The sequence below is a fragment of the Primulina tabacum genome, chromosome 1 (genome assembly GCF_025594145.1).
Source record: "Primulina tabacum isolate GXHZ01 chromosome 1, ASM2559414v2, whole genome shotgun sequence".
Lineage (NCBI taxonomy): Eukaryota > Viridiplantae > Streptophyta > Magnoliopsida > Lamiales > Gesneriaceae > Primulina > Primulina tabacum.
In genome coordinates, this window is record NC_134550.1 from 57,845,945 (window position 1) to 57,861,737 (window position 15,793).

At 35.2% G+C, this 15,793-nt stretch overlaps 2 protein-coding genes and 1 pseudogene across 2 annotated transcripts; all 3 read left to right on the forward strand.

The window, feature by feature from the left end:
* Positions 1-2,030: 2,030 nt before the first annotated feature.
* LOC142554128 (coatomer subunit alpha-1-like) lies at positions 2,031-7,685 on the forward strand. The gene is made up of 3 exons (XM_075664778.1): positions 2,031-2,444; positions 3,514-4,008; positions 4,400-7,685. The coding sequence occupies exons 1-3, from the start codon at positions 2,237-2,239 to the stop codon at positions 7,345-7,347; spliced, it is 3,651 nt and encodes a 1,216-aa protein (XP_075520893.1). The 5' UTR covers positions 2,031-2,236; the 3' UTR covers positions 7,348-7,685.
* A 1,593-nt stretch (positions 7,686-9,278) lies between these two features.
* Positions 9,279-11,698, forward strand: LOC142514553 (cysteine proteinase COT44-like; annotated as a pseudogene).
* A 997-nt stretch (positions 11,699-12,695) lies between these two features.
* On the forward strand, positions 12,696-14,534 carry LOC142554136 (thioredoxin H-type 1-like). The gene is made up of 3 exons (XM_075664788.1): positions 12,696-12,926; positions 13,939-14,061; positions 14,167-14,534. The coding sequence occupies exons 1-3, from the start codon at positions 12,837-12,839 to the stop codon at positions 14,308-14,310; spliced, it is 357 nt and encodes a 118-aa protein (XP_075520903.1). The 5' UTR covers positions 12,696-12,836; the 3' UTR covers positions 14,311-14,534.
* The last annotated feature ends 1,259 nt before the right edge of the window (positions 14,535-15,793 follow it).

Here is a 15,793-nt window from a genome sequence, read left to right on the forward strand (position 1 = left end):
TTATTACTGAATGGTGAAATATGTTGATGTGTCTCAATGACATGGCAAAAAAATATATAGGAGCATAAAACATTACTGAAATTTTGACGAAAAAATTGGCCAACAACACTATTTCATATGAGTTTTTGTCATTATTATTATTTAATCAAGAATCTACCCTACTTAATAACTTATTCTTGATTAATTTGATTACAAAATGAGAGATATTGATTAATAGTATGGAGGAATAAATAACATGGTGTTTGGTATGATTTAAAATTATAGATTAATTTTGTAAATTTTATTGTAATGACCAAAATGTCCTAAGTGTTAATTAAATATATATTATTAAAATAATTGGATAGATAATTAAATATTTATAATTATAATTTACATTTATTTAATTTAATTTAAATATATTTATTATAAATAAATTTGTAAATATATATTTACTTTAATATTTAAAATAGCAATAATATTTTGAATGTTAATGTTAAATAAAATTTAGTAATAATCACAATATTATTGTTTTTTTAAATAATTATAAATATTCTTAAAATAATTGGATAAATAATTAAATATTTATAATTATAATTTACATTTATTAAAATTAATTTAAATCAATAAAAAAAATAAATTAGAATTTAATAAATATTATTTTGATAAAAGAATTGATTAACAAGATTAAAAATTTATAAAAATTTAATTTGATTACAATTTTTTTAAAATGATTGAAAATAATAAAAATATATGAAATTAATTTATAAAAAATATAATAAAAATTTAAATATTATATTAATTATTAAATTTTTATTAATTTTAATTTTCATATTATATTGAAGAAGACTATACGAGGGTATTATGGTCAATATAAAATCTTATCATGATCATTATTAAAAATTATACATTATCACACCTTCGAGGATGTAAATTTAATCACACAAATAACATGAATAGTGCGTGCTTTTATGAGTTATAACAAGACATGCACCATATCGTTTGAAAGCGGTATGGATCGGAAGACATGAATCTGAATCTTTTTAAGTATATTTTAGATGATATTACTAGGCCAAAAAACCCCTTCAAAAACTAGTAATGCTTAATATCAGGGTAATAAAAAACAATTAAATTGGATCTCGATCCAAACAAATTATTGAAAGCATGCTTCGTGCACAAAATCTCCCAAAATCCTGATTCATACTCGATATCGTCTCATTTCCATGCCCGAAAATACCTTGACCTGAATCTTAGGGATTTTTCCCGTCCCGAGCAATATCGGGAGATATATCATGTATAAAATATATAAGCAATGAAATCATCGTCCCAACTCGATTATATTAATAATTAGTTTTTTATGAAAAAATTTTATAATATTATTAACACATTTGTCGAGAGATTATAATTTAAAATATAATATTATCGGGTCGAAGGCCACACAAAATTTGTTTTAACACAAATAAAAAGGGCTGGCTCGTAGAAGAAAAATTCAGGCCTTGAATTAAATGGTTAACTAATTCGTTCAAAAGAACACATAGGCAACTATTAAAAATCAAATAAATTTATACAAAATAAAAGGGAGTATATCGTCATATGACCACAAAAGTTTTTAACTTTATTCAAATAACGAATTCATTATCATTCTCAAAAGTAATTCATTTCTTCGACTTATTTTTCGTACTTATCTCGAGATAAATGAAAATAACGAGTATTTCGAAAATTATCATCAAGTAGAGCCATTTGATGCATAACAAATATAAATATATATTTGAAATCTTGACATAACATATCATAATTATAAAACATCGTCATATTTCATAAACTTATCATCGTGACATAAATCATAGTAAGCATTGTAATTTATCTGTTTTTCATAATTTAGGGATATGAGTATCAAATTTTTATTTGCTTGAAAATTTGGGAGAACTCTGGAGAGCAATTCTCGAAAATTGCAAGAACGTATCTTCCATCTCGTTATTTGCCATATTTTCAAAATCTTGGTGCCAAGTTTGAGATTTTCGAAAATAAAGGGACTCGATTGAGAACGAGTCTACACCCAATCACACTCACGCACGGTCTTCCCTAACCTAGAGCACCTTTCTTATCCCACACCCACCGGCACTTCGATTTGAGAATGCTAATTTTTCACGGATCCAATCATGTTCGGATCGTGAGCCTGAATTAGGGGTTTTCATCTCCTGATTGTGTTCGGATCTCATTGTTTATCCCCTGTCAGCCATTTCGTGGAGTAGATAGTAAAATGTTGACGAAGTTCGAGACGAAGAGTAATAGAGTGAAAGGCTTGAGTTTCCACAGCAAGAGGCCATGGATCTTGGCGAGTCTCCACAGCGGCGTGATCCAGCTCTGGGATCATCGCATGGGCACTCTCATTGATCGGTTTGACGAGCATGAAGGACCCGTTCGTGGTGTTCATTTTCATAAGTCACAGCCTCTCTTTGTATCCGGAGGTCTATTTCTTTATGTTTTATTAATTTTCTGTTCAATTTATGTTTACATTACGATTTATCATAGATTTCATGTGATTAATTGTTTATTTTGGAGTGCTGACGCTTTGCTAGCGGCTGGATCTGATGTTTTATGTTAGACTTTTGGTACTGAGATCGTGATACTTGGGCGGTTGGCCTAGATAACTAGTTTTTCCAATTTGGATTTGTGGGGTGTGGTGGATGTTTGATTTTGGCATTTTTTTGTTTAATTTGGTGATTACAAGTCGCTTGTTCTGTAATTTTTTTTCCTCCCATATCTGAGATACTCATCATGTTATAACTTGAGTTTTATTTATTTCACGCTTTCTGTACAAACTGCAATTTCCTCACATTAAATTTGTGATTGAAAGTTGATCGGCTCATAGACAATTGTATTGTGGAACAATTGCGATTTGTGCTTTACATATATTTGTTTATGGTGTTGGCTTTTGTAATTATCGAAGCCTGTAACTTCTCTGGTAATGTTTGATTAGTCAGGGACTCTATCAACAGCTTCATGGGACTGTAATTGGCAGTAAATTATTTGCCAGTGATCTGTAAAATGAGATCTGGAATTTGATATCAGGTTATTCTTTTTCTGTTTTCTGATTGCTGGGAAATGTCGATTGGTGGAGCTTAGTTAATTCTAAGGCAAAGGATGTTGGTGCATATGGAGCAGGAGATTCTAAATTAAAGAATCACCTTAATGCTGTAATCGATGCTAGGAAAAAATTTAATTACCTTGGAATAAATGATACAGTATATAAGTTGGTGGAGAATTCAATGGTCGAAAATCCATCATCACTATGTTCATTCCTGTTATGTTTTATGATCTGGGTAAGGCACTGTCTGATAATCTTTCACGTTGGTCAATTCCCATCTCTGTTGATCATTTGGTTTTCTGATATCTGCGGTTGAACTTAGTTTCCATTTGAATTGCAGAATTTTGAATATGGTTGACACTGCTTTAATAGACTATGTTTCTGAAGTTTTTCTTGCATTTGTATTGAGATGCATCTTTCTTGTTATGACAAAACACTGTTCTTTGTAGGTGACGATTACAAAATCAAGGTGTGGAATTACAAATTGCATAGGTGCCTATTTACTCTTCTCGGTCATCTTGATTATATCCGGACGGTTCAGTTTCATCACGAGTGTCCCTGGATTGTCAGTGCAAGCGATGATCAGACAATTAGAATATGGAATTGGCAGTCCCGGGCTTGCATTTCTGTGTTGACTGGGCACAATCATTATGTGATGTGTGCATCTTTCCACCCAAAAGAAGACTTGGTTGTTTCAGCATCATTGGACCAGACTGTTCGTGTTTGGGATATTGGTGCCTTGAGGAAGAAAACAGTATCTCCTGCCGATGATATACTGCGATTGTCTCAAATGAATGCAGACTTCTTTGGTGGGGTTGATGCTGTTGTGAAGTATGTCTTGGAAGGCCATGATCGAGGTGTTAACTGGGCTTCTTTTCATCCCACTCTTCCTCTTATTGTTTCTGGAGCAGATGACCGGCAAGTTAAAATCTGGCGCATGAATGGTAAGGCCCACTGATCTTTGATAATTGTATTCTAGAGTTACCCGTTAGAACGATTCATACCGATGCCTAAATATATATTAGTGTAAATATTCATTTTGTGCTTGACATTATGTATATCGAACAGTTTGGTATATTTGTCGGGACTAGGTGATGCTATGTGTTAATGTAGTTTCTCTAAATAAGGAGAACAAGATTCTTTTTCCTTGTCAAAAGAACCAGGATATTGTAACTAGCTTTCACTAGATTTTTCTTTAACAGGCCTCTCGTGAATTTCCTTCTGTCGGATTCTTTTTACTCTTTAAACCTCTCATGATCATAGTTTACTTTTCTAGTTTCATAAATGTTTTAGTTTCAGAACTGATTGGCTTATATGTGATTTATTTGGTCTCAGATACGAAGGCTTGGGAGGTGGACACATTAAGAGGCCATGTGAATAATGTATCCTGTGCTTTGTTTCATGCAAGACAGGACATCATTGTTTCAAATTCTGAAGACAGGAGTATCAGAGTTTGGGATGCAACAAAAAGAACTGGATTGCATACATTTCGTAGGGAGCTTGACCGATTCTGGATCCTATCAGTCCATCCTGAGATAAATCTCTTGGCTGCTGGTCATGATAGCGGCATGATTGTTTTTAAGTTGGATAGAGAGCGTCCTGCCTTTTCTGTTAGTGGTGATTCAGTCTTCTTTGTCAAGGACCGATTTCTTCGTGTATTTGAGTATTCAACCCAGACAGATGCTCAACTGATAACGATTCGCCGACCTGGTTCTCATGGTTTAAATCAAGGGCATCGAACTCTTTCTTACAGCCCTACTGAGAATGCTGTTTTGATTTGCTCAGATGTGGATGGGGGATCATATGAGCTCTATGTTATTCCAAAAGACAGCTACGGTAGAGGAGACATAGTTCAGGAGGCAAAGAAAGGTGCTGGGGGGTCAGCGGTATTTGTGGCTCGAAATAGGTTCGCTGTGCTTGAAAAGAGCAGCAATCAAGTCTTGGTTAAGAACCTGGAAAATGAAATAGTGAAAAAGAGTATTCTTCCAATTGCAACTGATGCTATATTCTATGCTGGCACTGGAAATCTACTCTGCAGGGCAGAGGACAGGGTTGTCCTATTTGATCTCCAACAAAGGAATGTTCTTGGGGATCTTCAAACTCCTTTCGTTAGGTATGTGGTTTGGTCTCCGGATATGGCTTCTGTTGCTTTATTGAGCAAACACTCTATTGTTATTGCTGATAAAAAACTTGTACACTGCTGCACTCTTCACGAGACCATTCGTGTCAAGAGTGGAGCATGGGATGATAATGGAGTCTTCATCTATACAACATTGACGCATATTAAGTATTGCCTTCCAAATGGGGACAGTGGAATTATTAAGACAATGGATGTCCCAGTATATATTACGAAAATATATGGGAACTCGATATTTTGCTTGGATCGAGAGGGGAAAAACCGTCCCATCATTATTGATTCAACAGAGTATGTCTTCAAACTATCCTTGCTAGGAAAAAAATTTGACCAAGTGATGAGCATGATAAAAAACTCAGAACTATGTGGACAGGCAATGATTGCTTATCTGCAGCAAAAGGGCTTCCCACAGGTAGCTCTTTATTTTGTAAAGGATGAAAGGACTCGCTTCAACTTAGCCCTTGAATGCGGTAATATTGAGAAAGCCCTTGAATCTGCAAAAAAGATTGATGAAAAAGATCACTGGTACCGACTAGGGGTGGAGGCACTTCGTCAGGGAAATACTGGGATTGTTGAATATGCATACCAGAAGACGAAAAATTTTGAGAGACTATCTTTTCATTATCTGATAACTGGTAATCTGGAAAAATTATCCAAAATGATGAGAATTGCCGAGGTCAAGAATGATGTGATGGGTCAATTTCACGATGCGCTGTATCTTGGAGATATTAGGGAGCGTGTTAAGATTCTGGAGAATACAGGCCATCTGCCTCTTGCGTATATTACAGCCACTGTGCATGGGCTTGATGATATTGCAGAGCGTATAGCTGTAGAACATGGGGTTAATATTCCTCATTTGCCCAAGGTGAGGAAACCTGCTCTATTGATACCTCCGAATCCAGTTATATGTGCAGGAGATTGGCCTTTGTTAATGGTTAGTAGGGGAATTTTTGAGGGTGGTCTTGATGATACAGTCAGAGGTGGTAACGATGATTATGAAGATGCTGCAGATGCTGATTGGGGTGAGGGTTTGGATATTGATGAGGTGGACAAGATACAGAATGGAGACATTAGTGTGTTGGAGGATGAGAATGAACATGAGGAAAATGAAGAGGGAGGATGGGATCTCGAGGACTTGGATCTGCCTCCTGATGCTGACACACCAAAGACAACTTCAAATTCACGTTCCTCGGTATTTGTTGCCCCTGCCCCTGGCATGCCCGTGAGTCAGATTTGGGTCCAAAGATCATCACTTGCTGCTGAACATGCTGCTTGTGGGGATTTCGACACAGCAATGCATCTATTGAGCCGTCAGTTAGGATTAAGAAATTTCTCACCTTTGAAGTCACTATTCATTGATCTTTACATGGGCAGCCATACGTACTTGCGTGCGTTCACATCAGCCCTAGTGGTCTCAGTTGCAATGGAAAGGGGTTGGAGTGAGTCGACAAGTCCCAATGTGCGGGGTCCCCCCGCTCTCGTGTTTAATTTTTCTCAGTTGGATGAACAACTCAAGGCCGGTTATAAGGCCACGACTGCTGGAAAGTTTTCGGAAGCTCTTCGACATTTCCTAGCTATTCTTCACACAATTCCACTGATTGTGGTCGAAACCCGGAGAGAGGTTGATGAAGTCAAAGAGTTGATTATCATTGTAAAAGAGTATGTTTTGGGTTTGAAGATGGAGCTTAAGAGAAGGGAATTGAAGGACAATCCAATTCGTCAGCAAGAGCTTGCAGCCTATTTCACCCATTGCAACCTCCAACCTCCACACACTCGACTTGCACTAATGAATGCCATGACAGTTTGCTACAAAGCGCAAAATCTGAGCACTGCCGCTAACTTTGCTAGGCGACTTCTAGAAACCAACCCAAGCAACGAAAACCAAGCCAGAACAGCTCGACAGGTTTTACAGGCTGCTGAGAAGAATATGAAAGATTCTGCAAAATTGAACTACGATTTTAGAAATCCTTTCGTAGTGTGTGGGGCCACTCACGTCCCGATATACAGAGGGCAGAGAGATGTAACTTGTCCTTACTGCAGTGCACACTTTGTTCCATCTCAGCAAGGGCAGCTTTGTACTGTTTGTGACCTTTCTGTGGTTGGATCTGATGCATCTGGATTGCGCTGTTCTCCGTCACAGACCAGATGATTTCATATTCTGTCTTTCTTGTTTTAGTATGTTAACCATTGGAGAAACAAAACTGGTATGTCAATCCGCAGGTGCCACCAGGACACGCAAAGAGGTAGTAATTTTGGATTCCGTTATATATCGGTTCTATATTTTTTTCATTTGTAATCATGTTGATCGATATCCCACCCTTTCGCTCCTTTTCTTGGTTACAGTTTTCATTGTAATAAAGTTACGCAAGATTTTTTATTTTGAACATTGTTATGCTGTGTTATGGCTATGCAAGGCGCACGCCAGTTCTTTTTGCGGTGTGCATTAATGTTATTTTTGCACATATAATAGACATTTTGTTTACTCAATCATCCTTCTGAATATGCTTGATACTCGTGAGTCAAATTTATTAGATAAAATTATCAACTCACTTTTCTTCCATATGCACTGCTGTTCTTGGGTATCACAGTTCATTGTGGTCAAATTCAACCTAGATTAGATTTCCAATTGATGTAGTTGTAGCATTAGTTATCAGATTTCTAAATAGATTGAGGTCCCATATCTAAGGTGGACTCCATGTCTATTAGCTAAGCCTAATAGTTAAACCATTCACTATACCATCATTATGGCCAACTAGTTTGGTTTGTGTGTTTTGTGAACTTCATTTGACATAATGTTCAGTGTTATGTTTTGTGCTTAGTCCACTTGCATCTGCCGGTCGTCATGGTTTGCTCAAGCTTGGGTTCATCTATCCTTTAACGAGCTTAATTTTCAGGGGTTCTTTTTATTTGAATCAGTTCGAGCAAGGGAATTTGTGCACGATTTCACACCTTGCCAAATGCGTAGTTGATTTACACCAACTTAAATCCCATAAAGTGAAATGGTATTTGTTTGATTTTACGTTTATCTGACCTTTATGTTTTGATGTGATTAATCCACCCTTCCAATCCATGAACTACTAAAACCACACACATTTTCACTCATCAATAATATTTGTTTTGTTCTCTTTCCTAGTGCCTTGTTTTTTATTTTTCTTTTCGTTTTTGAACAAGATGAAATGTTTCATGTTTTTATAACAATTCAAAACTTTATAATAACTTCAAACAGAGTGAAATATATTTGAATCTCCAATGATGAAAGGGACTAGTGGAGGCCCTAGGGCAGTTGTATGATGCTTGCATTAATTTACCTGTTTGGAGCACAGGTGAATAAACATTTGTCCCAAAATCACGCAGCATGGCTTTCATTTTTGCTTATTTTTAACTTTTAATTTTTAAAAGCAATCAATTATATTCAAAATTATAATTATCAAGACTCGCTGTGTCCATTAATTGACGTTGGCATCACGCCATTATTATTTTTATTCAACGAAGAGCAAGAGTTTTACCTTAAACATAAAACTAAACATCTCATTCAATCGGTCGGCCCCTAGAGTGTCTTGGCGATGCATAAATAAAATAAACAAACGTCGATCAAAGTATAAAAATAACTGAAAAACTCTTAGGATTAATATGTCGATCTTACAAAAAAAAATTATGTTTGTTTTAGTACTATTTAGGACACACACAAATGTTTATCCAAAATATATATAGGTTGGGGGCATAAGCATGATTCACACATCGAACGGAAAATTACATATTTAAAATTGCACCACAGAATTTAAAATCAATTATTTATTGTTTTACGAAAATGATTATATATATATATATATAAAGAATTCTCACATATTTCAGAAGGAATTTTTTATTTTATTTGTATGAAATTTGTTTAATTAATTTTTCCTTTAATAATATAATATATTATATTAGCATGAAGTAGTTTAACTGGCTGCTCCAACCATTAACGTGGACACAGGGAACACCAAATAACCAGTCGAACGCCACGATCGATTTGCCCAATAGACAAAGCGCACGTTTCGTATTTTCTGGAGAGGAGGATCATAGTTCCCCAACTAGGTATCTATGTCCGATACGAGATGGTTACGGCCATTAATCCATCTTATCTTCCTGATTTCTCAATTGCCCACATGCAAATCTTCATCAATTCCCGACCTTTTTACTTCCTGGTGCCAACAGTATGGAAAGAATTACACTTCGGATCAAGAAAAGCAGCACAGGCTCCAAGTGTTTGAACAAAACCATGAATATGTTACTCGTCACAACACAATGGCTAATGCTTCCTACACACTAGCTCTCAATGCCTTTGCTGATCTCACTAACCATGAATTTCAGGCCAAGTATATGGGGCTCTCACTTTCTGCGAGTGATTCGGTAATCAGATTGAACGGTATGTCTCGAATTGATGGGGATAATCTTTTGCAAGAATCTGAGATTCCTTCTTCCTTAGATTGGAGGAGCAAAGGGGCTGTCACTGGGGTAAGTTTATTGCCATTTTTTTTGTCCCTACGCCAATTTACTCAACTGATTCTTGGAAACTATGGGTCTCTGTTTCATATGCATAGAGGATGATATGGTTGAGTTATTTGATTTGGAGATGGGTTATTCGTTCTTTTTTCCGTCTGTTAAGTTTTCTTTCAGTAAAATAACAAATTTGTTCACATGATTTTGTCTTTTTAACTCTTGGTTAGGAATTAGGATCCTAGTTTAAAGGACAGATTCAATATTTTAGCTGGGAGTGCAATATTTTCGTTGAATTTGGGTATACCGCGTTGATGTGATGTTATTTGCGATGTGATAATATTTTGGCACTATGGGGATTCTAAGGAGTGTCAATTTGATCAATTTCATGCCGGTGAATTAGTTAAATTTTTCCTTAGCGATAGGCCTGATTCATTTAAGTAACTTTTTTTCTTGAAGTATCATATTTGATTTGGACCGAAGTATCACTCACTGCCTTCATTTTTTGAAGGTGCTTGCTGGTCATTCTCAGCCACTGGTGCCATTGAAGGCATTAATAAGATTGTGGCAGGATCTTTAGTCAGTCTGTCCGAACAAGAGCTTATTGACTGTGATAAATCTTATAATGCCGGCTGTGGAGGAGGACTCATGGACTATGCATATGAATTCATCATTAAAAACAAAGGGATTGATACCGAAGAGGATTACCCTTTTCAAGGTCGTGACAAAACGTGTAACAACAATAAGGTAACCCTGCTAATATGCTGTTTTAACTTGTATTTCTGTCTTTTAAATTGCACTTGGATTGATGGACTTGGTTTGGAATCCACTGCAATTACCGTTCAAATTGTTTAACATGATATATGGTGGATTTTGTCTTTCACAACAAATCAAGGAATTTTAAATATGTTCGATTTGATTCAAGCTCAACCTTATGGATTTTGATAACCGGAAAACGATAAATACTGGTATTAGCCCTAGGAAAAGGTATTATTCAGTTCTTCTCTTTTCGTCCGTATTTTTCTTGGAGTTGCAGGCCTCTCAAAGTGCCTTGTTATTATCTGTTTTCTTGTTCCAACCAACTTTGTTCTGACTGCTTTCCATAAAATTTCTTACCAATGTACATTGCAGCTGAAACAACGTGCTGTTACCATAGATAGTTATGTTGATGTACCCTCTGAAGATGAGAAGCAGCTACTACAGGCTGTTGCCACTCAACCTGTCAGTGTCGGTATATGTGGCAGTGAGACCGGATTCCAGTTGTACTCGAGTGTTCGTACAGAGAGCCATTTTCGACAAATCTTATATTTTGTATAGTATCGATCTCTGTTTGAAATGTTAACTATTGTACCTGCAGGGAATATTTACAGGCCCTTGCTCGACTTCGTTAGATCATGCTGTGCTAATAGTGGGATATGATTCTAAAGATGGAAAAGATTATTGGATAATAAAGAATTCTTGGGGAGAATACTGGGGAATAGATGGCTACATGCATATGCTAAGAAACAGTGGGAATTCACAAGGCGTGTGTGGAATCAACACGCTCGCGTCCTATCCTGTAAAAACGAGCCCAAATCCTCCTCCTGGCCCTTCCCCCGGTCCTACCAAATGTAGTATTTTCACTTCCTGTTCGAGAGGTGAAACGTGTTGTTGTTCACAGAGGTTTATTGGAATATGGCTTGTACTGGAAATGCTGTGGAGCAGAATCTGCTGTCTGCTGCAAGGACAATCTTCACTGTTGTCCCCAAGAATATCCAGTTTGTGACACGGAACGGAACCTTTATCTGAAGGTTAGATTTTTATTCTACTTCATCCATTACTTCTTGGCTGAACCCTGACGATCGAGTACTTGAACAAATTCGAGTATTGCTATAGCTACTAGAATCAAATTTTGTGGCAGTATTTTAATGTTACTCGACTCGACTCGACGTATTGATCGACCCTTGAATGCATTTTCATGGTTGCAGAGGACTGCCAATTCCACATCAATCAAGCAAATTGCAAAGGCCAAAAGCTCTTCTTAAAGTTAGGCGTTTGTGTTCTTTCTTGAGCATTGGAACATAGGAATTGTACTGAATAATTCTTATATATGGTTGAATACGATACCTTGGTTTCATTTGGATGATCAAATTTTATTCTTTTCTGCTAATTAAAGAGTTTCAGTGTTAGATGGAAATTAGCATCATGATCAACGGCTAAATTCTCATATTATCCTTATCAATTTTTATGTTTAAATCATTCAATTATCTTTATTCTACGAATTAATTACAAAAATTGATGAAGCGAACACAAATTAGAAACAAAACCATGATAGTAATTGATATTTGAATAGTTACTTAAAATTATTGATATAATATAAATAATATATTTAAATTTTAAATATAATATAAGTAATATAAAACTCAAAATCATAACTAAAATTAAATGAAATGATATAGTCAATGCATATATTTAAATGTAATTTATATTTTTAAAGAATATCATATTCGAATTTTATTTTTTTAAAAATAAATTGAAAAGACTACACATTTAATCATATATTTATTTTTATTTATTTAAATATTTAATATAACATATGAATATATTAACAATGATAAATATTTTTTTATATAATATTATTTTTGGTAATAATTTGTCTTTTTATATTCATATAGATGTAGATTATTCCAAAAGGTGTAAAAACGAACTCAAAATCTGACTCGAGTTAACCCGTAAAAAATCAGACTAAGGTCGGAGGTTTTTGGATTTGGTTCAAATCGGGTTAGATCCGAAATCAAACCTGAAAAATTAGTGGGGTTGGATCGTTAGAGTTGAGCCAAAATAACCTGATTTTTTTAAAAAAAATATATTTTTATAGAATTAAGAAACTTTTACTACATTTTTTATATTGTATGTTCGATTTTTTCATTGCATGTCGATATCATAAATTCGTTATATTATATTTATTTTACAAAATATTGATTTTTTCAAACAATTGTTTATTTTTTGTATTAACTTTACTTTAAATTTTCTACAAGTTGACAAAATTTTTGTAAAGCCGACCCTAATTAACACCTCTATATTATTCCCAGGCCCCAGCTTCTAACAAACGCATGTTTCTAGTCACTTTCTTGTAAAACACCGACAATAGTGATCTCCATTTCGCAAAGAGAAATCTAAGAGATGGCTGCGGAAGAGGGGCAGGTTTTCGGCTGTCACACCGTCGATGAGTGGAAGGACCATTTTCAGAAGGGTGTTGAGTCCAAGAAATTGGTATCTATTGGGAAATCTGTGATTTTTCCTTATTTGTTTGAGTTTTTGTTGTTTTGGGTACGATTTTAATTATGTGGGGTTTGTTGTTCACGGGTTTTGTGCTTCAACATAGTATTCTTTTATTTTGTTTGCCTTTTTTACTCTTGTGCTTGTCGGTGGTGTTCTGCGTTTTTCTTTTGTTAGTAGATTTCTAGGGTTTGATCAAACTTATGTTTTGCGTAATTGGTTGGAATCTTTGTGTTGATTGTTGTGGTGGATCCTTAGTTGTTTCTCTCTTTTCGGGAACTGGTTCAATAAATGAAAATGATATCTTTGTTTTTGAAATGGTTTTTCTAATCCTTAATCAGCATGGACCGTTGCAGATCCAGAAATTCGGGTGAGTGATATTGACGTAATAAATTTAGGGCGGGTTAAAGTTTTTTGCCTTTTGGAATATTTACAAAAAAGAAATTTCGTTCTGAATGCTAGCATATACTCCCTGGCCCCGCTGATTCCAACCTTGAACATGGACTTTGACTGAAAATCACTTGAGTTGTTAGCTGTAGGACTGTAATTCTTGGATTTGAAAATCATCCAATGAAAGTAAAGTGTCTCTATTTGGACTAAATGAAGAATTGGTTGCCTGGTTGACCCAATATACTTTACCCTTTGAGTGAGAAGTCCAATGTTTGATTCAATATGTCAAAATTGCAAAAAATGTATTCTTGCTACTTATGTGTACATGATAAATGTTTATGTAGCTTATTAATGCTCCATGAAACACACCTAAAAAAATTTTGATGGACTTCTCTTCAACATGAAATGAATTCTACGAAATCTGATGAAATCCAACATATTCTTGTCGTTCTATCTTGTGGGTTCAGAAATTGCTGCTTTAGTCTGTCTTTTTTGTTGGAGAGACCTTATGGTTCTCATATAGAAATCATTAAAATTTTCCTTCAAACTATGGCGGCGAAAGTTTGACTATACATATTTGAATGTTAACCTTGCAAGTTAAAATGTCATGGGACAGGTGGTGATAGACTTCACAGCCGCTTCGTGTGGGCCGTGTCGATTCATTTCCCCTTATTTTGCTGAGATTGCCAAGCAAATTACCAATGTCATTTTCTTGAAGGTGGATGTCGATGAACTTGAGGTATACACAATTTGCTGTATCATTCTGACATTAGCCCCAGATTTCAAATTAACGTTCCATTAAAGATTCTAGCATGCTTGAGATCACGTTGACATCACATTGCAGGCTGTTACTCAGGAATTCAAAGTGGAGGCGATGCCGACTTTTTTGTTCCTTAAAGATGGACAGGAAGTGGACAGGGTTGTCGGTGCACGTAAGGATGATTTGGTAGCGAAAATTAACTTCCATGGTACCGTCGTGACCGCTTGAAGTTAAAATTATTATTGTTATATTCGCACTTACAATAATCATGCTGTTCCAATAAACTCTTAAGAATTGGGACTTGCAATAATCAATGCTGTTCTGATAAACTCTCAAGACTTGTACCATGGATGCATGTTTTTTTTTCACTCGTGGATGTTCTTGTTATTGTGGTGCATAATCTCAAGTATTCCTGGTTACCGTAAAATTGCAATGTATTGAAAATTCTTGTATTTGATATAGCCTTCCCGTACCGGATGTTCTTGTTATTGTTCATGCAACAACTTATCTTATTCTATTCAAGAGAATTGGAGATCTTCCGTACCGGAACTTTCCAAACAAAACGGGATAGACTTGAAATTTATAATTTATTTAATTTCTAAATGACTCAATTATTTACCTGCAAGGCTCTGAGTTATAAGGCTCGATTCAGAGTTGGGATGTTTGTGTGAGCTGTTTCCCAAACGAGACTGGGTATAATAATTATCATATTTTGATGGGGTCGAAAGCTAAATATCGAGCCTATCCTTTTCTTGTACAACCCATTTTTTTTTTATTACACACTGATGGGAGGAGGAATCGAACTAGACGTGCCAGCTAATTTGGCAGGGGTGAGACCAAATGGGCTACAAACCCGGTCTCCTGTCCAACCCATTTTAACATTATTCTTTACAATTTGTACGTCACCCTTGTTTGACATTATACTTTACAAGTTGGTCTGTCGATTGATCTTAAAATAACTCATGTTTTGTCATATTAAGGTTATCGACATCAATAATTGTTCATGTGTCTTGAATATGAGCAATTGGATACACAATCATGCTATTTTAAAGCGATCATTTATTCCCCACATTGCTATTGCTTTGTTTAATCCATCTACGTTCCACAAATGTAAAGCAATTAATTGCTTGTCTTCAGGCCAAAGGTTATATATTATTCAATCACGGATTAATTTAATTAAAATTTGGGTCCGGTTTTGACTTGGAATCCAAATTAAAATCAGCAAAATGACGTTAGTTTAGTGTCGAACTAGGAAATCTAGACGTCTCTATTTTCCAAGCCACGGATTTTTCTCAGTGATGACTTCAGATTTTGGAAGTTTTACTATATTATATTCTCTTCTAACAAATAGATGGAAATAAAACTAGTCTTCCAGATTTATATTTTTCAAATTCTAAAAATAATTGAAATTTTAATTTAACATTGAATTATTCATTCAATAAAACTATGAGTAAGTCTCTAGGATAGTTTCACGAATCTTTATTTACAACAAAAAGTCATACTCTTATCATAAAAATAATACATTTTCATGGATGACTCAAATAAGAGATTTGTCTCACAAAATACGATCCGTGAGATCGTCTTACGCAAGTTTTTGTCTAAAACTATTTTTTTTTTTTTTGAAATATTAATTTAACATTGAATTATTCATCGTGGTGGATGACTAGCTAGCAGTGATAAAATGAAGATATATATTTGAATTGAAGATATG